This window comes from Aedes albopictus, chromosome 2 (genome assembly GCF_035046485.1).
Source record: "Aedes albopictus strain Foshan chromosome 2, AalbF5, whole genome shotgun sequence".
Taxonomy (NCBI): Eukaryota; Metazoa; Arthropoda; class Insecta; order Diptera; family Culicidae; genus Aedes; species Aedes albopictus.
In genome coordinates this window covers 33,618,322-33,645,043 of record NC_085137.1, presented here as the reverse complement: position 1 = coordinate 33,645,043, position 26,722 = coordinate 33,618,322, and the positions used below count along the sequence as shown (strand labels likewise).

The 26,722-nt window shown below is 37.5% G+C and overlaps 1 protein-coding gene across 2 annotated transcripts in view; it reads left to right on the top strand.

Moving 5' to 3' along the window:
- LOC109621731 (ras-interacting protein RIP3) overlaps positions 1–26,722 on the top strand; it is a 1,021,901-nt gene that overhangs the window by 123,369 nt on the left and 871,810 nt on the right. For both annotated transcript variants that reach the window (XM_062849445.1, XM_062849446.1), the window contains one exon: positions 3,369–4,767. In XM_062849445.1, the coding sequence (XP_062705429.1) occupies positions 4,270–4,767 (498 nt within the window). In that variant the 5' untranslated portion in view covers positions 3,369–4,269. The remainder of the gene's footprint in view (positions 1–3,368; positions 4,768–26,722) is intronic.

Below are 26,722 nucleotides of genomic sequence, written 5' to 3'. Positions count from 1 at the left end.
GAACTCCATCAGAATTTGCTAAGAAGCTTTTCTGGAAGAAACCCTTTGACAGAGTGTCTAGACGATTTTCTAAAAAATACCTAGAAAAATCTCAACAATCTCCAGAAAAATTTCCAATGAAATGGTTGCATAAATTTCTAGGATACGTTTCTGGAAAAAATCCTAAAAGTATACTTGGAGGAAATGCCGAAGGAGTTTCTGGAAAAAAACATTACTGGAACTCCTGAAAGGATCTCTGCATGAATTTCTGTTACAATCACTGAAAGTAATTATGCAAGAATCCTTGAAAGAAGGTCTTGCTGGATTTTGTGGTTGAATTTCTGAATTCATGGACACATTCCTGCGAATATTTTCAATGGAATCTCTGGAGTAATTCTCGAGAAAATCTGTGGAGCAGTTCGTGAAGAAATGCCTGTACGAATTCCAACCACCGGAATATGTTCTGAAATAAAGTAATCGTTGGCTGAAATAATTTCTGAAATAAGCATTGATATCTCAATAATAAAGAAATATAAAACTTCTGGATCCCTGGAGAAACTTCTGATTCCTTCAGAAGGACCTAAAGCATGCTGTAGAAGAATTTCAAAAGTATTGCCATTGCCAGGAGAAGTTTCAAAACGAATCCATGGAAAACATCCTAAACGAATTCTTGGTAGAGTTTCTGAAAAAAATCTTAAAGGCATATCTGAGGGATGCTCTGGAGAATTTTCCTATGGATTCCCTTGACGAGTTTTTATAATCCTTTGTGAATGTATTCCTGGAGTAATTTCTAAATATATCTATAGTATAATTTTGAAAGCAATCTATAGACGATTTTCTCAAGGAATCTCAGGAGAAATGTCTGAAGGAATCCCTGGAAGAATTATCAAAAAAAAAATTTGTGCAATGTTTTTTATGAATCCCTGGAAGAATTCGCTTCTGAGGTCTAAAGGAATTCTTCAAGAATTATCTTAAGGATTTCCTGAAAGAATTTTGGGAAGAAACTTTCGAAGATCTTTTAAAGAAATTATTCGGGAAAACTTTTAATTTTCTCAAAAAAAAAAAATTGCTGGAAGAATTTTCTGAAAGAATCTCAGGAGAGATTTCTCAAAAGATACACGGAGAAATTTCTGAGTAAGCTTATGGAACTCTGGATGATTTTATAAAACAACCCATAGAGAACTTTCTACTAAAGGAATCGCAAGAAAACCAATGAAGGATTTATGAAGCAGGAATTCTCAGAAGGGATCCCTGGTAGATATTTTTTAAAGTTTTATGAAGTCAGTTTTTAAAAGAATCACCCATGATTTCTTCGAAAAGTTTTTGGCGGAATCTTGAAGAATTTTCGAAGACATTTCCAAAAAAATTTATGATGAAATTCTCAAAGAATCTCTGATGAAATTCATGAAGGAATCCTTGAAGCAATCCTGAAAGATTTTTTTAAATGAACAGATAATAAGAAATTTTTGGAGAAATATCTGATGGGGAATCCGATTATTATTTTTTTTATCCTACGTGTTTTGCCATTCTCGTACAGCTAAGTGTTCTGAAAGGCTAGTACATGTTCACTCAAAAAACAAATTTTCGATAGATGGCTGATGAAAGATGATGTCTGTGTGTATGTATGTGTGTGTATGTATGTATGTCTGTGCACAGAAAAGGTCACTCACTTTTAAGGCACTTCCCATTGGGTGATTTTTCGGATTATAGCTCGAATCGAACCGTAATTTTACCGCATTGTTTGCGCTTAAAAATGGTTCGGATCAGTTAAGGCGTTCCGGAGTTATGACCATTTCAGTGATCCGAACCGGCACCGGTAGAACTGGCCGTATATAAAACTGAACCAAGTTCTTATCATGCGACACATCAAACTGCGCCGCTTGTTGTATTCTTTAGCACGGTTGACGAATGTTGTGTGGAAATCAACTCTGGATAACAAAACTTCCACGAAGTCAGCTAAAAATTCAAGATGGCGGCTGAAAATACAAAATGGCGGCTCCAAATTTAAGATGGCGGCTCCAAATTTAAGATGGCGGCTGTTTGATGGTACTTTAGGCTCCAAAACCATGCAATACCAATATGGGTATATTTGGTACGGGGAAGATGTCTATACACCAAAATGGCGACCATAATATCCTAGATGGCGACCAGAAAATCTAAGATAGCGACTCCAAATTCAAGTTGGCGGCTCCAGATTTAAGATGGCGGCTGTTTATTGGCGCTTTAAGCTCCAAAACCATGCAATATGGTTCAATACCGTCTACCCCCGTTGGTTTGAACGACACCTCATGCAAACCAACGGGGTTCATTTTTTGTTTGAACTTCTAGTAACCCTGTGGACATCGAAAAACACACTGATGGTAACTCTTTTTGCTGTTTTGTTTTGATTCGGCGTTCCGTTTCACACCGTTTCATGGGCAGAATGACGTTTGAACCATTTTTAGTTTGAACGATGTGCAGATAAGCGGGGATCAAATTAAAAAGTGTTCAGATTAGACGCGGTCAAACCAACGGGGGTAGACGGTATTGGATTATTTTACATGGAGAAAACATGGAGAAATGTGGAGAAAATATGGAGTCGAAAAATGACGACCAGAATTTCCAAGATGGCTGCTGAAAATTCAAGATGGTGGCTGTTAAATGGAGCTTTAGGCTCCAAAACCTTGCACTTTGGGTATATTTGGTATGGGGTAGATGTATGGAGACCAAAAATGGCGACCAAAATATCCAAGATGGTGATCCAATATCCAAGAAGATAGCTCATAATTAAAGATGGCGGATGTTTAATTGAATCTTAGGCTCCAAAACCATGCAATATGAGTGTATTTGGTATGGGAAAGATGACTGGAGTACAAAAAGGCTAGGATATCCAATATGGCGGTTAAAAATCAAAGATGGCGTCTTAAAATTCAAGATGGCAGCTGTTTAGTGATTTTTTTAGGCTCTAAAACATACGTTGTGGGTATATTTGGTACGAAGTATATGCAGGGGGATGACACAAGTTCTCACAACCCAAAAAAGTCGAAATATTCCACAAAAAGTCTGCAAATCCACTGAAAAGACGGCAAAGAATTTTTGATGAAATTCATGGATGAAATTCTGAAGCGATCCTGTAAGATTTTTCTAAAAGAACCTTTGAGAAACTTTTGGAGGAATATCTTATGGAATTTCCGAATAATTTTACGATAGATTTTTTGAAAGAATACGTTAAAAAATGCTGGAGAAATCCTTTAAGAAGTTTTCGAAAGAATCCCGTCAAAAAATATACCAGAAATCCAGTTTTTCTCTTGTGAATGCAGAAATATCAATCAAATAAGCGAATGAACGTGTTATACTTGTTCTACTTCTAATAATGAATTCTCTTTCTCTTCTCCCATACTTTATTACAGATACAAATTCCAGTAAACCACGCAATAAACTTGCTGGAAGCGCAAGACGATCGTCGAAGTGCGTGATTCTTTCTACCGTCATCATCATCCACAGGATTCTTAGCCATCGACGTCGTCGCCATCTAATCGCGTACTAGTGTGCTGCCGTTCGTCATCTCGGCCGTTTCCGAAAAGGCACGAGAAGAGATGCTATCTTGAAGTGCGCGCGTGTGATTTCTTAACAATTCTCAACCGAGCCGGTTTTCGTGTATTTTATCTGTTACTACTAAATAGTCGCTGGGGCGAGGGTTCTTTCGTTGTGCCGTCGTCGTTTGTATTGATGTTTTGTTGTCTTACCTTGATGCAAGGTATATATGGTATATAGATTAGCTGCCGTTTCCGACGTTGTTGTTGGGTTGAAGAGAAGTGCGATTTGTGTTTGCGTGCGTCACGACTAGAAGAAGTGCTCGGGATCCCCCTCCTTGATTGATCAAGAGGAAGAAGAATAAAGTGGGAAGATTCCGAATAGAATACAAAGCCTCTTCCAACCCCAGATATCCTACCCAAGAAAGGAAATGTGAAAGTGAGTGTGTAGATCCATGATTTTGCATGCCCGCCAGTTGGAGAAGAAATCGATCCAACAATACCCGATAACGACCAGTGCCCAATGCCGTCGACTGTAGTGCAACCTGGTCCCATGCTCTGCTGGAAAGCCCCCCGGTTCGTTTATTTTGGGTTAGTGCTGTAAGTCCGCAACCGGTGAAGTTGCGGTGAAGAAAGTTTGATTACATTTTGATTTCCGGTTCCGGTGATTCAGTGACCACCCTCAGCTCACCCTTTCCACCAAAAGGGTTGAGTGCGCCTTCCTATCCCCCTCTTCGTCTTTATTTACGCGTATTACTGACGTGTTCACCATCACAAAATGATGCATCCATCGCGATCATCCACCATGTGTGCAAACGGCAATCTGCCGTCCAAATTCTTCAAATTGTGCCGCCTCTGCTTGGCCAACGTGGCCGACTGTGAGCTGGGCGAATCCTCGATACTGTTCCAGCAGCAGCAACAGCACCAGAATCAGCAACGGAAACGCCACCAGAATGGCAACACTGCCAGCAGTGATCCGCAACAGATGATGATGATGGATCAGGACTCCGTCGCCGTCGGTGGTGATAGTGGTGGCGGTGGCGGCGGCGGAGGTAGGGGTCGTGGTCACACGACTGCCATGGCGGCCAGTAGTAGCAGCTCGAGCAACTCGAGCTCGTCCAGCTCCAGCTCCAGTTCCAGCTCGAGCAGCAGTAGCAGTAGCAGCAGCGACGAAGATTTCGACAACGATGACGACGATGATAACTTCTTCGACGGCGCTGACGACGGGTCCGGGGTGGACCTGGCCAAGCGGATACGCACGTGTCTGGCTATTAAGGTAGGTTGTGTTTGCTTGAAACTTTTTCATTTGAGGTTAACACACCTTTCAACATCAATACACATCGTTTAATGCTTTTAAAATATTCTGGGTCGTCCAGACTCTCCTAGTGCTTGACACCAACTGTAGTACAAGCAGTTTTTTACGTTCAGTGATGTCATGGTAAAATCAGAGCTGGTTACTCAAGGTTTCCAAATCGCAGCGCTCTCGATTCTGGAAAGGCCCCTTTGGAATGTCAACTTACGCCTTACAGAAATTTTTTCCAGGGAAATTAAAAATTACTACGGAGTTTCTGGCTTTCTCAGTCTAGGGTATCCAAACGATTAAATTTGTATTGCCCGACGTTTGGGCCTGATTTATTTGGCCTTTTTCAACCCATTTCCAGTAGAAAACCCCTAGCAAAATAAGAAATTACGTTTTCATAAAACGTTCATCGTAATTATCGCGGATAGTGCATTCCTGCAGGGGTTCCGGGTCATTTGGCCGAATGCCATTTGGCCGAATGCCGTTTGGCCGAAAAATGAATGATGAAATCAAGTGACCATACCACTGTTCCCCGTCCCAGTATACCTCAAAAGAACAGCCTATGATTCAAAGAAGGAAAAATCTTCGATGATATATTGACAGTTTCAACGCCAACTAATACCTGAATATTAAAACTAGAAAGAATAGCCTATGATAAAAAGAAGGAAATACTTCTGATAATCATATTGGCAGTTAGAATGTCAAAAACTTCCTCTGAATTCTTTTGATCATGATTCGGCCAAACGGCATTCGGCCAAACGACCCTTTCGGCCAGATGGCATTCGGCCAAATGGCGTTCGGCCAAACGGCATTCGGCCAAATGGCCGGACACCCCTGCAGGAATTCGTTTTATGAGTTTAGCAAGAATTCATCTAAAGAGACCTCCGAGTATTCTTTTAGAATATAGTCCTTCCCATGCACTTCTTAGGATTTTTCTCCATGATTACCGCCAGAGACACCGCCAGAACTTCTAAATTCAAGATTTCTCAGAATGATTTCAACAAGAATTCCTCAGAAGATTGCTCCAAGGATCCTTTTTCAATGCATTCCAGGGATTCTTTCCGAAATTTTTCCAGAAATTTTTCTTGGGTCTGCTTTCAGGAGTTTCTCAAGAAATTTCTCAAAATATTCTTCTCGAAATTATTCCACGAGTTTCTTCGAAAATTCGTACAAAGATTCATCCTGGGATTCTTTCAGAAAAAAATAAGGATTTTCCTTCAAGGATTGCTTCGCAAGATCGGGCATTTTTTTAGATATATTTCTTTAAACGTTTTGTTGGGATTTTATCTAGAAATATCAGAATTTCTGTCCGGAATTTTTCTTTGGGATTTCTCCAGGATTTTTTCTTGAAATTTCTCAAGTAATTCTTCTTGGAATTTTTTCAATGTTTACTCAAAAAGTTCCACCAAAGATTTCTTCAAAATATGCAATTCCAGATTTTTTTTCAGAGTATCGGAGATTTTTTCAGAAATTCCTCTATAGGCTTCTTTTAGAAATTTAGATTTTTTCCAGGAACTTTTTCAGGAATTATTCCATGTATTCCGGGATATCTTCAGACATTTATTTAGAACTTCCTCCAGGGATGCTTTCATACATTTTTCTGGTGATGCTTCAGATATATCTCCGAATTCCATTCAGTTTACTCCAGAATCTATTCCTGAGCATTTTTCCAGGAATTTTTGAAGAAATTCTTTGTATAGATTCCAGCTGTTGGTTTTCCTGCTCCTATTCCTCCTGTTTTTTTTCTGTTTCAGCTGGATTTTTTTCAGAAATTTCTCCTTCAGGATTTTTTTCAGGGAATTTATGTTATTGGGCATTTTTTAATTATCGTACAAATTGAGCCGAAGGGTCTCAGATTTTCATGAAACTTTTTCCACAGGCAGGGCTCATTAATATATGAACAAACAAAAATTGAGAAAAATTCAGGGTCGCCTATTTTCCCGGAAAACTCAGGTGGAATTTTTTTGTTTTCCCCTGACCCGACTTACTTTGAAAAAAACATAACTCAAGAACGAAGCATCGTTGAAACAAAGTTTTTTTTGTTAGAAAATGAAAGAAAATCTTCTCAGGAATCAAGAAAAATATGAACTGGAAAAAGTTTTCCACAGTTTAGAAAGAGGAGCCCGAAAAACTATGCCCGAACTCGTGTGGAAAATTTTCGAAAAAATATTTTTGAGAAGGTAATTTTATAAGCTTTGATCGTTGAAATTTTTGGAATGTACTTTTTTTCGTTTTTGAGTTATGGCCAATTTTGTTGAAAAATGTTCAAATGTGCCATATAAGCCTTTTCTTTGAAAAATCATAACTCAAGAACGAAGCATAGTAGAAACAATGTATTTTAATGAAAACGAGAGCAAATTTTCTCAGGAATTCAAAAAAAAATATGAAGTGGAAAAAGTTTTCCACAAAATTTTCTACCGTTGAGAAAATTCATAAAGAAAAGCCGGAAAAACTATGCCCGAACTCGCGGAAAATTTTCAAAAAAATATTTTTGAGAAGGTTATTTTATAAGCTTTGATCGCTGAAATTTTTGGAATGTACTCTTTTTTCGTTATAGCCCATTTTGTGAAAATGATCATGTAAGCCTATATTACATGGTCATTTTTTTAACAAAATTAGCCATAACTCAAAAACGAAAAAAAAGTGCATTCCAAAAATTTCAGCGATTGAAGCTTATAAAATAATTTTCTCAAAAATATTTTTTCGAAAATTTTCCACGAATTCAGGTATAGTTTTTCCGGCTTTTCTTTACAAATTTTCTTAACTGTGGAAAATTTTATGGAAAACTTTTTCCAATTCCTGAGAAAATTTGCTTTCATTTTCTAAAAAAACTTTGTTTCTACGATGTTTCGTTCTTGAGTTATGTTTTTTCAAAGTAAGTCGTGTCGGGGGAAAACAAAAAAATCCCACCTGAGTTTTCCAGGAAAATAGGCGACCCTGAACTTTTCTCAATTTTATTTTTGTTCATATATCCATGAGCCCTGCCTGGGAAAAAGTTTCATGAAAATTTGAGACCCTTCGGCCCAATTTGTAAGGGTAATACAAAAAAATCCCCTATTATTTCTTCAGGAATTGTACGGTAAATTCTTCTATGCATACCATCAGAGGGATCTGTACTCAGGAATTACAAAGTGACTGTGATTCTATTAGTTTATCTTTTAAAAATTAAAATGGTTTTATTGGCCTCGTAAAGCTTTCGGGGATCTCCAATAGTTCTTCCAAGAATTCCTTCAGGAAATTTATTGAATGATCACTTCAAGAATTCCACTAGTGCAATTGTCTGCAATTTCTTTGGGGATTTTGACAAACATTTCCTTCCGAAATTTCTCTAAGGATTTCTACAGGATTACCTCCAGAAATTTCTCAAGCATTTTTTTCTTGTAATTACGTTCAGAGTTCCTCCAAAAGTGCCTTATATTTTTTTTTAGCAATTATGGTATCTAAAGGAGTTTCTTTAGTTATTTTCCCAGACATTCATCATGGAACTCCTCAGGAGATAACTTCGGAAAATGTTTCATGAATTTGTGTCAAGGAATCTCTTTAAAAAATATTCAAGTATTTGTTCTAGAAATCTCCAAAGGTCTCAACAGGAGTTTTATTAAGAAACAATCCCTTGCGAAAAACTTTCAGGGAATTCTATACAGAACTTTATGGAAAAAAAATTGGGAAGGAATATCTAAACCAACCCCTACAGGAATCTTTGAAGGAATCCTTAGGAATTATTTTTTTCTGGAGCCAATCATGAACAATTTCTAAAAAAAATCCTTCTGGGAATTTCCGCAGGAACTCCTGACGGAACTTCTTATGGAAGGAGTTCTTAGAAGAATTACCGAAGGAATCATGTTAGACGGATTACCAAAAAAAAACTCCATGAAAATTCCGATGATGTCTCTGAAGATATATTTGAAAGAATCCCTGACGGGATATATCAGAAGTATTCCGAGCATAAATTTCTAAAAGAATCCCTGAGAAAAAAATTGAAGAAATCTCCAGTAGAATCACTCAGGAAGTACTTCTGAATGAATCTGTAGAGGAATATCTGAAGAAAACCTTGGGAAATTCTTGATGGAATCTCTGCAGAACTTTTTGAAGAACTTTATGTTGGAATTCCTGGAAAAATCCTAGGAAAGCATTGGTGGAATTCCTAGTTTATTTTTTCTAGTTTATTGAGTAATTGAAGAAAAAGCTCATAGTGAAATTCATCGATAAATTTTTTGGAAGAGTTTATGAAAGTGTTTCTGGAGGCATTTGTGGACATATTCCCGATGAAGTTCTGGTTGGAATACCTGGAGAAACGCCTTGATTAGCTGCTTTGAAAATCTCCAGAAAAACTGTTAATATTTTTCGAAAGGAATTCCTGCAGAAATTCCTTGGAAACATATATTAACAAATTCTTAATGAAATTTGTGGAAAAATTCTTAGAAATAACTTTGAAAAGAATGACCTGATTTTTTTGAGAAATGCATGGAGTAACTGCAGGAAGTCCTGAAAGAAACTCTGTACGAACTTCTGTATTTTGTGAATGATTCCCTGTAGGAATTCCTGGACACATTCTGGCGAGAAATTTCAATGGGATCCTCAGAGCAATTTTTGAACAAATCTCTCTTTTTTGAGAAACCACAAAAAATACAAATTAAATTTGTTAAAAAATCTTCGAGGGCATTTCTGACGTAACCCTGTAAAAATTCTGAAGGAATCCTTGGATAAAAAAAAAGAATTGCCAAATGTATCTACACAAGAATTTCTAAAGTAATTTCTGACGGAGTATCAGAAGAAAGCTATGGAAATCTACATGAAAGAATTCTTGGATAAAATTCTTGAAAAATTCCAATTAATTTTTGAAAAAAATCCATGTGACAATCTTAGTAGAAATCCATAGAAGATTTCCCACTGGAATCCTTGAACAAATCAATGAAGAAATCTCATAAAGAATTTCTGGAATCCCATGAAGCGTTTCCGAAGGAATCGCCTTTGGAAGATTTTTGAAGGATTCAGTGGATGATTTTACTTTCTGTAGGAATCGCCGAAACAAATTCTAACAGAATCATGGATGATTTCCTGAAAGAATTTCCGTACGGAGTTTTTGAAGAATTTATGGGGGAATATCTGACAAAACCCATGGAAGCTTTTCTAGAGGAGTTCCTGGAAGGTTTCTGGAACATTTTCTAGATGTCATACTGAAGGAAATTCTAGAGCGATTTGTGAAGAAACATATAGTAGAACATGGAAGACTTTCTGAAAGCAATCTCTGAAACCTTTTTTAAGATAATTCAGATGGCAATTTCGAAAGAAATCCAAGAAGGTTTCATTTTTTAAATGTATTTCTGAGAAATTTCCAAAGAAAACTTTGAATTTTCGGTAGAATTCCGTAGAAGAATCTCAGAGAAATCTCCGAAGGCATTCGCGGCAGATTTTTCTTATTTCTCTGGACTGGAATATTTTCTGAAGGAATCGCTTTGGGAATTTCTGATGAAATACCAGGAGGTTTTTTTTGCAGGAATATCATCGAGGAATTTCAAAAAATATTCATACTTTTATCCAAATAAATCCTTTGATAAATTTCTGGAGAAATCTCTCAAAGATTTCTGAAGAAATCACTAAAGGGTTTCTGAATTTATTGAAGAATTTCTGAAGCAATTTTTGCATGATTTTCTGAAATAACTCTTGGAAAAATTTCAGAGGGATAGCATGTTTATTATCTCGATAATTCCCGTGGAAACCAGGCCGCCATTTACATAAAGTCTGGGATTTTTAATTTTTCTCTTTTATTCGCTAGAAAATGATAAAAAAGGATGTAAATGACTTTGGTTGGATTAAATTGATGGACCCCTTGCTTGCCAAGGGGATTGGAAGATAACAAAAATCGCGATTTTTGTCACCTTGTCACCTTGTCCTTCTTTATGGCTGGGTTACGTAAAAAAGGCTGAATAACGAAAGGCTGAAATAACAAAAGGCTGAAACACAAAAAGCTGAAATTACAAAAGGCTGAATGCATCAATAGGCTGTAATAACATGAGGCTGAAATAGTGGTTTGACTAGTTTTCAAACGCATTTGCTTGTTGGTCGATTACCCAGCCGCGGCACTCGCATTGGTTTTGCTTGAGCTTGACGATTGACCGTCCCTTAGTTCATGGTTGGCCAAACTAAGTCATTTTGTGGGAACATGCTTCAGTTACGATGTACTGAATCAGAAAGTTTTACGACTGGCCATAATACTATGGAATGTTTGAACGCCTACATTACTAACATAGTATTTTCCAAAAGAATAGCATATATTTCAAAGAAGGGAAAATCTCTGATGATATTGTTAGTAGCCGTAATGACAACAATCTTCAAAACAACATGACTCGAAAGAATAGTTCGATTCGCGTTCGGACCAAGAACTTTATGAAAATTTTCTTGACGCCCTTTGGCATTGAGTATCTTCGTACCTGTTACACGATATGCCAAAGCTGAGAAGCAGGTTTGATCTCAGTTCGGGTGTTACTCCAAGAAAAGAAAGAAGTGTATAACTTATATATGGGTCATTCCATATGAAGTGACCGAGAAAAAGTGAAAACGTGTTTTCGACCATCACGGATTTTGACCAAATTTTGTTGGAATGTTTGTTTAAATGGAGGAAGAAAAAATCCAAATTTTGGTACCGATCGGATCACCCCTCGGCCCGTGGCAACACCCCTCGTCTTAGTCAATACAAGAAAAATCCAAGTTTTCCCTTCCTTTTCTTAATTTATAGCTTTGAAACTATAACATATACACATTTTTGACCTTCGGCTTATTTGAAGAAAAATGTCAGAGGAGTCCAGAAAAAATATTATTTTTTCGATACAGTGTTGCCAAACATGTTATTTTTCAATTTTAAAATTTAAAATCGGTTTTTCGTCGAATGAGTATATTTTGATTTCAAAAATTTTGATTCTATCGTGTTTATCACACATTTTCCAGTCGAAAAAGCTTAACTCCCCGAGGTCTTTTTGGCCATTCCAGAGGTATAGCGTTTTTAAGCTTGGAAAACGTTTTTCTCTAATATATCAAATTAGTTCAACTTACAAGTTTCGCTAAGAAAACATTATTCGATGCAATTTAAAGGTGATTTAGGCTGATTTAGACCAAGGGAAGCTGCAAATTGTGTGAAAAAAAAATTGGCAGTGTTGCCAGTTTATCAATTATAGATTTATTATAATAAATAAAAATAAATTGCTAAAATTTAATTTTTTGTCTGTTATAACCCGTATTTCAATTGACATTCTACCTATGTAAACATAAATGTTGACGAAAGTGTTGCCAAACATTTAAAATTTATTTTAAAAATCTAAATTATATGAGAACTTTTGTATCAAATCAAATTATCAAGCAAGTATAATAAATTCCTTTTTTACAATTCTATTACTATTGGCCACACTGAACCTTGATAGTTTTCGTTAGATGTGCAACTTTTTATTACCCTTTGACAAGGGCAGTGGTAAATTTAAATGTTCACTGAAATTTATTCATGGTTCAGAATCACGAAAAAGAATTCTGGATGACATGTTATGCCTTAGCGTGCAAGTTGCTATTCATTTTTTTCTCTGTTTATCCATTGTTTTGAACGTGCACGAAAAAAATAAAGTTCCCAAAAGTGAGTTCAATCCTCTCAACCTTGAGGTTGGCAATTTATATTAACTCACATACAGACAGAGTACTTAGAGTAGAAGTTTTTCGACCAACTGCCAGTTCAAATTACTGAACTATCTGTATTATGTCACTAACTCATTTTTGGCTTCCCGTATCAAAGTTGAGTTGTTTTGTTCTTCTTTTTTTGACAACAATAAAGAAAGCAAATCAGAGAGTATGCAAAAAGAGCTCAAAAGTTAGTTTAAAAGTAAAAGTTTCACGAAAGGGATTTTGGAATTCCCGTAGAGTTGCATTGTATCGCTGCGGCGATGCTTCGTTTGTTAGATTTGTGCCTCTAAAGTTTGTTTGCAAAATTGCAATGGGGTTCCTAGATGATTATGATGATGATAAACCTTAAGATTGGGCAATGGAAAATTGCTTGCTCAATTTAGTTTTTGCTCCCGTTATGGCATTCAAGAAAGAGAAGAAGATTCTGAAGGATCGTTATGAAGTAGCATTATTTATTCCTGGTATTAGAGATATACATGCCGCAGCTCCCTCTTGTGCCGATTCAATCATAAGGAAACCCGTTTCCAGTCCAACTTCGGAGTCGCTTTTCAAAAAATTAGCGCAAAAAACACGCACACAAAAGGTGCAGTGTACACTAAAAAACGGCTTGCTGTTGAAATTGCTATTCTACTGGGTCAATTTAAATACATAACGCCATTACATTTGTGCAGACTGTGTTTCGTTTCAATAAAACAGATTAATGTCTCTGTTGACCAAGACCAAGAACCTTGAGATCACCAGGCTACCACTCGGCTATCGAACCGGTTGATATGAAAGGAAACAAAACGCAAGACAAAACGCACACACAAGAAGCGTTTAACCATGGTAAATTTGAAAACATCTTAATGCTGATCATTACCGCAAGTCGTGTTTCAGTGTAGCAAAGTAAAGAAATCAGAGGGCAATGAGTGGATATCTGAAACAGTTATTTTTTCGGTGAAATAAATGTAACGACACACACGTTTTGAATATGCTTCAAGAGTTCATTTTATTTTATCAGAAAAATTTCTCGCCAATCGGCTCAGTAGTTTCCGAATCTATAAGGGTCAGACAAACTGATAGACAGACAGGAATTCATTTTATGTATATAAATATTGATATACCCATATTTGATGATCTGGCAACACTGTCATATTTTCTTTTTCATGTTCTTCCATTTACCACTGTCTTAATCAGTCCAAAGAAAATTGCACCTGATTTCATAGGAAAAATCGTTTTTTAATGATTGGATTAAAAAAAGGCAATTCTGGCAACACTGCCAAATCTTTTTCACACAATTTGCTGCTTTCCTTGGTCTAAATCAGCCTAAATCACCTTCAAATTGCATCGAACAATGTTTTCTTAGCGAAACTTGTAAGTTTAACTAATTTGATATATTAGAGAAAAACGTTTTCCAAGCTTAAAAACGCTATATCTCTGGAACGGCCAAAAAGACCTCGGGGAGTTAAGCTTTTTCGACTGGAAAATGTCTGATAAACACGATGGAATCAAAATTTTTGAAATCAAAATATACTCATTCGACGAAAAACCGATTTTAAGTTTTAAAATTGAAAAATAACATGTTTGACAACACTGCATCGAAAAAATAATATTTTTTCTGGATTCCTCTGACATTTTTCTTCAAATAAGCCGAAGGTAAAAAATGTGTATATGTTATAGTTTCAAAGCTATAAATTAAGAAAAGGAAGGGAAAATTTGGATTTTTCTTGTATTGGCAAAGACGAGGGGTGCTGCCACGGGCCGAGGGGTGATCAGATCGGCACCAAATTTGGATTTTTTCTTCCTCCATTTAAACAAACATTCCAACAAAATTTGGTCAAAATTGGTGATGGTCGATAACACGCGGTGTGTACACTTGGTGTGGAATGACCCATATGCTTTTCGTATTTTCAGCCTTTTTTAATTTTCAACCTTTTGTAATTTCAGCCTTATGTTACACTTTCTTGATTTCAGCCTTTTGTGCATTCAGCCTTTTGAAATTCAGCCTTCTGATACCATATTCGGAGGAAATTATTTTTTTTACATCAAGAGCTGGTTACTCTGTGAGTAACTTGGAGTAATCTCGATGACACCACTGCTTATGTTATAAGAAGGAACATCGTAGAACAGGGTAGAACTCAGAGCCTACGCTACAGGGGATAGACAAAATGATCGGGACAGGCAAAATTTTCACTTTTCACAAAATGTTCAACTTGTTGTAACTTTTCGAAAAGTGCATCAGATATTCTCAAATTTTTACTGTAAGTTCATCAACTAGTTGTGTATCAGTAGTACAAATTTGGGAAAGATCGGGCCATTTTCCACGAAGTTATAAATATTCTTGGAAAAGGTAATATTATCTGATAGCCAACTTTGAGCTGTTATATCTTCGGATTCAATGAACCGAATGCAATGTAATTTTGACCATTTATGACTTGATCTATTAAAAACCGTTGACTTAACTTAAATTACTTGACATGGAAGAAAATTATAACGATTAGATTATTTTTCTAATAAAACACAAAATTATCCAAAATTTCAACATCGTTTCAAAATTTAAGATGCAAATTATAGTTCATTTAATTTCCCTCTAATTGACTTATATATAAATGTGTTTTGAAGGAAAGTAACAACATAGCCGCCAACAAATTGTAAAAGTTATGGAATACATATTAAAAATAGACCAATTTGCTAAAAAATCGTGAGAAAAATAAAACCGCTATAACTTTTGCTCTTTTTAAAAATTTCAAGTAAAGTCAAATGTTTTTAAGAGTTTCTTATATAAGTTATGAATAGTCAAACTTTCATTGCAATCGGTTCCTTAAATCCGGAGGTATAAGAGCTCAAAGTTAGCTATCGGATAATTTTACCTTTTCCAAGCATCTTAATAACTTCGTGGAAAATGGCCCAATCTTTCCCAAATTTGGACTACTGATGCACAACTAGTTGATGAACTTACAGTAAAAATTTGAGAATATTCGATACACTTTTCGAAAAGTTACAGCTAGTTGAACATTTTTTGAAAAGTGAAAATTTTACCTGTCCCGATCATTTTGACTATCCCCTGTAGGTGTGGATGCTAAGACTTAATTCTAGAAAACACAATCTTTTCTGCATACTTTCAAATAACTTGTAAGACACACATCTGATGAACTATCATCACCTTTCAAAATCAGAGAATTATGTTCTCTTCGCCCTTTTAACTTTATTTCACCAAATGATGGAAATTCAACTACATCGAACTGCAGTTCCGAACAAAACTTTTCCTTCTTTCTCAATTGAACAACTTTCTTGCCCCCGGAGAGTATCCTTTCTTGGGCGGCGAGGTAGTTTCCATGGCGAAACACTTGCGCAGCCTTCTCCCGCACAAACCCGTCCTACCGATGGACTGCACACAGCCTAGCTCTAGCCAAATCCAACTCGAGAAAACTTCAAATCGTAACAAACCGGAAAGACGTTGCTGCTCTTATTGTAGCAGCTGCCCCTGCCCGTTTGCTGCGAAATCAACTGGTTCGAAAACTTGAGCCCGGTCTGTTTCTGCCGGGCCCCAATTGTGTGACGGTGCGGTGGTGGTGGTCCCCAAAGTGCAGATGGCATCGGATAGGCGTTTTGCATCTTGCTGGCTGGCCGAACAAACTTTGTGAATCAGTTCGACTTCGGTAGCAGCGAGAGAGAGCGGCAGTAGGTAATCTCTGCAGTGACCCCGTTTTTACCCCTAGCCTGTTCGGATGAAATCTTAAGGGAGTTGGGCCTGCCATCCAATGCCTGGACAGCTACAGCTGTGCGTTTCGATTTGTTGGCGGCGTGGCGGCATGGCATGATGATGGGCAGCAGTTGTTTCTTTGGATTTATGTTCATTGATTAGGTCTCGGCCGGGCCGGATGTTGGGCTGTTTCGTGTGTGCGTCCTCCTCTTTTGAGATGCTCTTTTGGGGTTCTTCGCTTTTTGACTCGATGAATGTCAACCGGATGATGTATAGGTTGGATGCGATTCTGAGCTGTTGAACGAAGTTTTTTAGAGGGATGTTTTTTTTAAGGATTACGAAGCGCTGATTGATTTTTGCTTTTCTCATACACTAAGACTTAAGTATATTATAGCCTATTCACTCCTAAAACGATGTTCCGATAGAAAGCTCGGAAGATCGAATTCGGATGATGTCTGTATGTGTGTATGTATGTCTGTGCGCAGAAAAAGTTCACTCACTTTTAAGGCACTTCCGATTTGCCAATTTTACGGATTTTAGCGCGAATCGACCCGGAATTCCACCGCATTGTTTGCTATCAAAATTGGTCCGTATCGGTCAAACCGTTTCGGAGTTTTGGCGATTTTAGGAATCTGGACTTAGCATCGGTGGAACTAGCCATATAATAAAACTGAACCATCTGAATCATGTGGCACATCAAATTGCACCGGCTGTTTTAACCTTTAGTATGGTCAAAGAATTTTGTACAAAAATCAATGGGGACCAAAGTATCCACGATGTCTGCCCAAAATATAAGATTGCGACCTAAAATCCAAGTTCGCGACCCATTATTAAAATGGCGGCTGTTTTAGGGAGTTTCAGGTTCTAAAACCATGCAATATGGATAGATTTGGTACGGGGAAAATATCCGGAGTTCAAATGTGACAGCTAGAATATTCCAGATTTATGAAGTTTTAACTATGAAACCATGCAATATTTATGGATATGCAGTACCTAATGCTTCGATTTCTTCACTGTTTTCGTTTATCCTTTGGCAAATAAGCGTGAATGGAAGATGGTTTTTCGAAGGTACCAGAAAGGCGCCACCACCGCAAGGTGGAATAATTAGTTTTTTTTTTTTAATTTTGTTTTATAATTCTTACTCAAATAATCACTATTTGATCCTTGTTGTTTATGCTATTCATACAATTTGCAAAAAAAGCATTGCCTTTCAGTCATATGTTTGTTTGTTGCTGTTTTGTTGCAGTCAAGTTTTGTTGTTGTTTGCAGTCAGTTTTGTTGCTGGCTTTTCAATCTTCTGGGAGAATCAAAACAACTAAATGTTTTCTTGATCCGACGTTTCCGTCCTTATTGGAACTTTTTCAAGGATTTGAAAGAGTAGTTTTTTTTCGTTATTGTGTTTGTTTGAACTACTATCCATCATTTGAGTTTAGTTTTAAAAATGTTGTAACTTTAGAAAAACCAGTTCAAAAATATAATATCGAAATCCGTTTTACTGGGTCGTAATTGGCTTGTTTAGTGAATAAAATAAAAAAATATTGCTATTTTCTATAGCCTAATAGAAGAAGCTCATTTTTCTAAGTATAACGTGATTTTATTGCGTTCCAATACCTTTGTTTTGGTGGATAAACAAACAAAACAGTTTTTATTTCCATGGATAAAATGAAAATGACAGCTCAATCGATAAAATGACAGTTTACCCCGAACAAAAAAAAAATCGCATACAAACATTAAATTTATTTTAAAAATAGTTCCGGAGCACCAAAAATGATGAAATTTTGGGTTTCGACTAATTTTTGGGCGGAAATACCGATTATGCAATAATCTGTGCCCGTGTAGCTGCCGGCTTAGAATAGCACTACGGACCCCCTGTTCCGGGGGTAAAAGTCCACCAAACAGGGAACCCCAATCCAAGGTGTCAGGCGACCCGTGCTGATGGATGAATGATTGAGGGGGTTTCAAAGATGCTCGATCGTTAACGGAGCCCGTAACGTGGGTAGATCGCCTTTTCGTGTTGCGTTACGGAGTAAAATCTACCGAAACCTAGTGTCGTCCTACATACTTTTCCAATTTTGGAATATGCGTTCTGGCAATTCAAGGAATCATAGTATTTAGTCCTTGTCACTGGTATCGTGGTGGCTTACGGTCTCTGAATAAAACTAAGGTATCCAACTTTACTTTGCAGATAGTTAAAAACCTCACCGTTCGAGGCTAAACTTAATGCAAAGGACATCAAATCGGGTTAGGGATCCATGTATGTACTAACTCTTCAAAGACAGGTAAGTGCTGGTATGCAAGGAACATACTAGAATCCTTATTACTGAACATATGTTCCATTATTGGAATGGTATTGCTGCTAATGTTAAAACCCGGGTTCTAAACTTCTTACTGGGGAGAATTTAGCAGTAAAACAAGGGTGATGCTAGGTTCCCGATGCATGGCCAATATCAGTACTCTTGTTTTGTTTTCTAAGAAAACAAAACAAAAACTGTATCAAAATCGATACTTTATTGCCCCTCAATGGCAATTGAGTAATGCGACATGCACTACACTAAGGATACGGGTAATGTCACAATAGATCTAAAAACTGGTCGCAGTGACAAACCCGAACAGGAATAATAAAAAAATTCAATAATCTGGATACTCCTAAAGAACCCAATTTTCAATATGACTGTCGTCATGCAGTGGAACGGATTCCGATATTATATATTTTAACTAGTTGTCTAAAGTAAATACATTTTGAGAAAACTAAACTCAAATGGTAGTTAGCAGTTCCAATGAACACAATAACAAAAAACAACTACTCTTTCGAATCCTTGAAAAAGGTCCAATAAGGACCGAAACGTAGGATTAAGAAAAAAATATATAGTTGTTTTGATTCTCCCAGAAGATTGAGAAGTCAGCAACTTAACTAAAGACATCCAATATACAGCCGATCACCTAGAAACTTTCAGTCATAGGCATCGTTTTCTTTTCTGACCCCTAGAATGCTTATTCATGTCCAACTGATTTTTACGCCAGATCTGTCTATGTCCGCCAAGCCCAGGAGCATATGCGACAGTACTTACCTTCTACCTTCAAAATACAAGTACTAGAAGCTAGTTTACCTTTTTCATGTATTCAGCAAGGTTTGTGCATTGACCAAAGGCTATGAATTGAGACCTGGCAACACTGATCTATCTAGATAAAAAATCCATTTACTGGGGGTTGTTGCTTCGAGACACCGGTTAACATAAAGTTCTCATAGGTTATCTCATGTGATGTCTCAAAATCTAGTTAACCCTTCCGTAGGTGCGCTGTTGTATTTTGTACAACACAATGAAAAAAGCTCGCTTGTTGTACACAGCACCAGAGCAGTGCAGACGGTGATGGTAGCCGACTACGCGAGTTAGGGAAGTTAATTAAAAAAAAGTGTTTTTAGCAAAGGTATTCAGAAAGTCGAGAAGAATCTGGTGATTTACCAATTAGTTAGTTATTTCGCCGCTAGATGGTGCTAGTTATCAAGTAAAGTTTTATACTTTTCTATCTTGGTATCCAAGATGTTCAGACGGACAAGAACATCCGGTGATTCACCATTTATTGGTAATTTCGTCACCAGGTGGCGCTAGTTATCAAGTATAATTCCAGGCTTCTCTTCCTATCTTGGGATCCAAAGGAATGAGTAGTCTTCGGCAAAGTTGTTTAGAAGGATCGATCAACACAGCTCGAATATCGAATTAGAGTGTTCAGGTAATGCAAATTAAGTAAAGGTCAAGTGGCATAGTTGGCGTTATTTTATAACACAGAATTCCTGCAGTAGCTGGCAGCACAGGTCATGTAGATTTTAATCCAGTTCAATATACAGGCGTACCTCGATAGTACGTAACCTCGTTAGTACGTACCCTCGATAGTACGTACCCTCGATAGTACGTACATTTTGCCTCGATAGTACGTACACCAAAATTTATTTAATTTTTAATCTACAAAAATGGGTTCGAATCATTAGTAGACGTATAGCAGAGACTCCGATACTATGAATTTGTGTTATGCAGACTCCTATAACACGGATTTTCAGTCATGGTTTCCCAAACTGTGGGTTACGACCCCCAAGGGGGGTCGCCGGCCTTCATCCAGCGGGTCGCGAGAGTCAGTCGAATAATTTACTGTAATCAGGGCCGGATGTAAGGGGGGGGGGCGGTGAGGCCCGGGCCCGCACATTTTAGGGCCCCCACAAAAACCTTTTAGTACTGTTCGAAAGTGAGGAAAAAAGGTCATCTCTCCGAGGGTCCTCCACATCCGCTCGGGCCCTGGGCCTCCACAATCCTTAATCCGGGCCTGATTGTAACAGACAACAAATGAGGGAATTTCTATGGTGGGTCACCGAAAGCACGTCAACTGACAAAAGGGGGTCGCGCACCTCAAAAGTTTGGGAACCTATAAGCAGTTTTAAAATGTAGCGAAATGGAAGACATGAACGAATACGTTTGATGTAATGATTGCAGTATTCTTCGCTTTACATAGATATTTTCTGCCAGTCATAATATCTGGCATCATCATTCTGGCGTTACATCCCAGCTGGGGAGGACTGCTTCTCAGCTTAGTGATCAATAAGCACTTGCACAGTTATTAACTGAACGCTTTCTTCACCAATAGAACGTTGTAATAAAATAAAAAGGCACATGATGGTTCTATTTTGTGTCGTAATAAAAAAAACTAAATTTCTCGGCGAAGATTGCTCTCCAAAACATGAATCAAACCCATTAAGTTACTTATCCAAACCATTGATTTCAGTTCACTTACTTGTTATTGTTTTTCGTTTTCCTACAATTAATGTTTTTGTACGATACGTATACAATATTTGACAGTTTTCCATGAGTTCGGAAATTTAAACAACTTTGAGTGCTGTAGGGCACTGCATGCCGCGGTTGCTAAGGAAAATGTTCATAGTTTTTGACGTTTCGTGGCTTTTTGTTAACGATTCGGACTTAAAAAAATCGTCAGCTCTCGCATTAAAAAAAACACGTCAGCTTATCATGAGTGGTTGGATTTGGGGGTATACGTGCGTGTGCTGTTTTATAACTTGATGGTGGCTCACCTCATGGAGTTCCTTCTGTGATTCCACAAGAATTCCATCCGGGACTCCCCTCGTGGTTTGTCCACAAATTTGTTCCAGAGCGTTCTTCTGGGATTCCGTAAGCTCTTAATAAAATTCTTCCGAAAGTTTATTTAGGATTCCTTCAGAAGTTCCCTCTGGAGTTTTCCCAGGAGTTTTTTTTCTGAGATTCCTTAAGAGGTTCCACCTGGGGTTCCGTCGAAAACTCTTGCCAGGATTGTTCCAAGAAGTTTCCCGCGATTCTTCCAGAGACTCCTGGATTTCTGTAGAAATTAATTTCGAGATTCCTTCAGCATTACTCCTTCTACCTTAGTAATTTTTCCTGAAGCTCTTCCAGGTATTCCTTCCGTGGTTTCTCCACAAACTTATTCTATAATTCCTCTAGGAGGGAGCTATAACTAAGTTGCTTATTGTTTATTCAAAAAAGTCCTACAGAAACTCCTGAGGATTACCAAAAACAAAATACTCTAAAAAATCCATAATGAATTCCAGAAGGATTTCCATTACAAACATCTGAAAGAATTCCAGAAGCGTCTGCAAGAATTCCTGACGGAGCTCTTGGTAGAAACCAAAAAAGAGTCCCTAGATGATTCCTGGAAAAAGTTCTCGAAGAAATACCGGAATCCGTTTCTGAAAGAATTCCTAGAAGAAGCTCTAAGAGGAATCCCGGAAGAAGTTCCTGAAAAGTAATTCCTGACAGTCATCCAGAAGAAATTCACGGAGGAATTCCGGAAGGAATTTCTGAAAGAATCCTGGAAAAATCCCAGAAAGTTTACCTGGTAAAATTATTGTAGGAATCCCAGAAGGAATACTTAAATCAGAAGTATCTCCCGAAAAAAAAAACCAGGAGAAGTTCCTGGAGGGATCTCGGAGAAGCTTTTAGAGGAATACTGAATGAAGCTCTTGTCAGGGGTATTGTAGGATTTCTGGAAGGGTTTTAGAAGAAATTCCCGAAGAATTGCCAGAAGATACTCCGGAAAGAATCTCGTATGAAATTCCAGGAATAAATACTTAGTAAGGATTCCTTACGGATTGTTGCAAGGAGTTTTTGAAGGAATCTCGGTAAGAATTTCTGATACAATTTCCGAAAGAACTCCAAGAGAAATTCTAGGTGAAGTTGTTAGAATTAACAGGAATACCATCTGGATGCCCAAAAAAAAACAAATCCAGAGACATCCCGAAAGAAACTGTTCGGAGCTTGGTTCGGAGAATCTCGGATGTAATTCCTGGAGGATTCCAGGGACTTTTTGAGAAATTCTCGAAGAAATCTCTTGAAGTCCGAACGTAAACAAAAAGGTCACAAAACATGAAAAACTTAGGAAAACATTCTTTAGCAACCGCGGCTTGCATTGTCCTATAGGCTGTACCAATTCAATTGTTTCTGGGTGAACCCGAAATGTGGGATTCGGGGAAAGTCATTTCGCTTTTTCGCTTGCTTTAGGGATTTCTTCAAGTTTCAAGTTTCTTTCATTTCCGAAATTCCTCTAAGTGTTGGTTACGAGATTTTTCCAGGAATTCTTTCTGGGATTCCTTAGGGATTCTTCCAGAGTTTCTTCTACGATTCCTGTTGAGATTCCAGGGTCTCTTTCAGAGATTTCTCCAGAGATTCCTTCCGAAACATTACCAAGAATTTCTTCTGTAATACTTTCGAGACTTCCAGGATTCCTTCAGGAATTTCTTCCTGAATACCTCCAGGAATTTCGTTCCGGGATTTCTCCATGAATTAATTCTAAGATTCCTCCAGAAATTCATTCCGAAATTCCTACAGGAATTCTTTCTAAGATTCATCAAATAATTTTTCCTTGAAAATTTTTTTCCAGAATTCCGGGATTCCTCCAAGAGCTCCGAAATACCTCTAGGAATCCCTTCTCGAAAAAAAATTAAACTCTTGGAGGTGTCCTAGAAGGAGCAATGTTCAGAAGGTTTTGAAAATATCACGGCAATAAATATTGCAGGAGAAAATAATTCTATAATGTTTCTATAACAAGATATAACTGATTTAGATCGATTTAATTATATCTAGACCAGTTTGGATGATTCTCAAAAATAGTTCAAATAAAATCAATATAAGTTCCCAGAGACGAGATGCCTCTACGAAGCATCTCCAGAGCACAAGAAGATTTTTCCAATAAAGACAGGATCCTAAACAAGCAAAATTACGTAATTAATAAACGGACCCTTAGGCAACATGTAATTTTTTGGCAATCCTGACGTTCTAGAAATAACATTCTTTGGTTTGAAAATGAAATTTGAAATAAAAATTTGTGATTCGATAGTACGTACGTTTCGATAGTACGTACACTAAACGAAGCGGTGGTGTACGTACTATCGAGGTATGCCTGTATCAGATATGGTGTGAGAAAGGCAATCCGAATGTTCAACAATGTAAAAGTGCACCTCTTCATTAGTTACCTCATTTACTTCTCAAATCACTTCATCATCAACTCTCTGTCACCAACTCAATTACATATCAACTCTCTCACTCACTAATTCACTCGCCAACTCACTAACTCATCAACATGATAACTCATCCCATTCACAAACTTATTCATCAACAGCTCTCTCACGGTTGCATTTTGTCGAAAGGTCTCGGCAATTGTTTTCGTTGTGCATTTTACAGAAATGTAGAATTTTTAGTTACAATCTTTCGTGTAACGGACATATGAGTGAATGGATGAGTAGGAATCAATCGTTAATTCGTGATCGCATCTTATCAAGCCTGACAAAAAAAAAAATCTAACTGGTAACACTGCTAGTCTGTACTCCGCCAGCTAGCTCATTATGTGACCACGCAACTAATCTCCGAAGCCGCTTCTAACGCGTTCCTATGCGAAATCACCGAGAGTATGTAGGTAGGTACTCCCGGGGCGCCCGAAGGGATCTATAACTGTGCAGTCTGTTGCGGGGGTGCGGTTTGAAAGCGTTGAAGTGCGCACCGTCAACTCTCATACGCTTCAAGATGTCAGCCTGGACCACCACCACCGCCGCCATACTAGGTAGAAGCAAAACCCGCGCATTCACCAGCGCCACCGGGGGTCACATGTGACCCGACCAAAGCCGGGCCGAGGATAGGTATAAATATTATTTAGAGAAAATAAAATTACAAGATTTATACTTTTATTTGCTTGTGCGAAAGTTGTTTGGCTGCAATGGCCCCCACCGCTCGTCGAGTCGTCTGGTGTCGCCTTTGTCCTGTCCGGCATTCACGGGGGCAGGGGGATATGACAGCGAAACGGAGGGGAAAAAAGTTCAAATTGAGCCTGGCGAGAGTGGGTGGCGGTTATTTGATCGTAATTGATTAGAAAAGTTGGCTTTGTTGCGGCGTTTTTCCTAGCTGCTCGTGTTCGCTGGTTGGAGCTTCCTGGTAAGTACTTGTGTACACATAGAGCTATCACCATTCAAGTGCAGTCAGTCAGTGCGGGGGGATTGGATGGAAGTGAGAGAAACTGCACTGTGTTGGTTTTTGTCGAGGTGAACTTTGCGCTATCATTTTTTTTTCTCTGATATACAAGCGGAGAGTTAACGCGAAAGTTGTGTCGAAAGAACATTACAAATTGCTATATGTTCAGGATAATCCCTTTCGTGGAGTGAAAGTATTTAATTAGAAACTGCTAGGGAAGAAATCTACTTCGTCACATGCGCTAATTTCCGTCATATCAGGCACCAATGTCTCATAAGACCAGGGATGCCAGATGATTTTTCCAAAAATCTGTATCAGGATTTTAGAAAATCTGTATTTATCTGTATTTTGAAACTGTGAAAGCCAAAAAACACCGAGTTTCCGTAACTCCAGCCAGACCCCGTAAGAAATCTGTATGTTGCACATGCACATTTTTGTGTCCCCCAATTATGCACGAACATTTCTATTTGCAGCAAGTTTTCACTAAATGGTTTAAATAGCAGAACGTTATGATTTTGCATAGTAAAATAAATATGTATATTCTTAATAATTCTAAATTTTTACGTCGTCGAATTTTTGTGAAAATTTCTCCGGGGATTCTTCCAGGAATTTTTAAAAATTCAGAAACTTCCATATTGTATGAAGAACTTGCATAATTTAAAATACACAAAAATAGAAAGATTATAAAAAATAAACTTCAAGAACCATTCCAGAAATTATTGCTTAAATTTCTACCTAAAGGATTACCCCATTTTTTCAGGTTTTTTGTTTAAATTTCTCTAGAAATTCTCAAATGATTTTTCTGGAAAGTTGCTACAGGAGTTTATCCAATAGTTCCTTGAGGTATTGCTCCAGGCACTGCTTTGGATTTGTTCAGACCTTTCTTCAGGATTTTTTTTTCTTTTTTTTCCAAAAGGTTCTCACAACAATTGCTGCAGAACTTCAACTAATGAGCATTTTCCAAAGATTTTGTTCTAGAAATGTTTCAAAGAATATTTGTAGAGGGTTCTTCATATTTTTTTTAATTTCTTTATTGGTTTTCTAACGAATTCTTCCAAGTAATCTCTTCATAAACTGCACGAGATTTTTTTTCGATGAATCTTTCAGAAGTACCTCCAGCAGTTCTTCCAAGGATCCCTGCAGAAATCCTCCAGGGAATCTTTAAAAATTCAATGAAGTATTTCTTAAAAAATCCACAAGTACCTTTGTCTGCAATGTCTGCATTTTTTAAGAGATTTCTCCAGAAATTCCTCCACGGATTTTCCAGGATTCACTTCAGAAATATCTCAAGCATTCTTTCATTGATAGAGTTACTCCAGAAGTTTAACAAGTTTTTATATTTTTTTTTCTTAAACAAACATGAAGGATTTTCTGCAGCAATCACTGAACGAATTTCTCAAAAAAATCTTGGACAAACCTGGGAAGAGTTTTCAAACAAATCCCTTTAGGATTTGTGAATAATTTACTTGAAGAATTTCAGAATATTTATTTTTTCTGGAAAACTCCATGAAGTAACTTCTTAATTTTGAAGAAATCTCTGGAGATAAATATATCTTCACATACGAATTTCTGAAGAAATCTAAGCAGGATTATCGGAAAGAAAGAGTTAGAGGAAGTAAAGTTAGTGGTAATTAAAAAGGAAACCGGGTTAAGTACTGTTCCCTTTAAATTCTATTAAGAATTTGCATCCTTTGACAGATACGTATTTCGACGTCAACTGTAAGGTCGTCTTCGGTATCTCGTACTTGACTCGACTCCAGTCAAGTCCAGTCGAATCAAGTACGAGATACTGAAGACGACCGTACAGTTGAGGTCGAAATACGTATCTGTGAAGGGATGCAAATTCTTAGTGGAATTGAAAGGAACAGTACTTAACCCGAATTTCTTTTTTTACATCCTAGTAGAAGTTTCTTAAGAACGATGGCACAAATTTCCCGAATGGAGGAGAACGTGCCTCTAGAGCCGACCTACTGATTCTTAAGAACTTCCTGGGGAATTACCTGGAGAAACATTTCGGGAAATTCTTGGTGGAACGCATTAAAAAACATTTGCAAAGATCCCAGAAATAAATTCTTCAGATATTTCTTAAGGAATT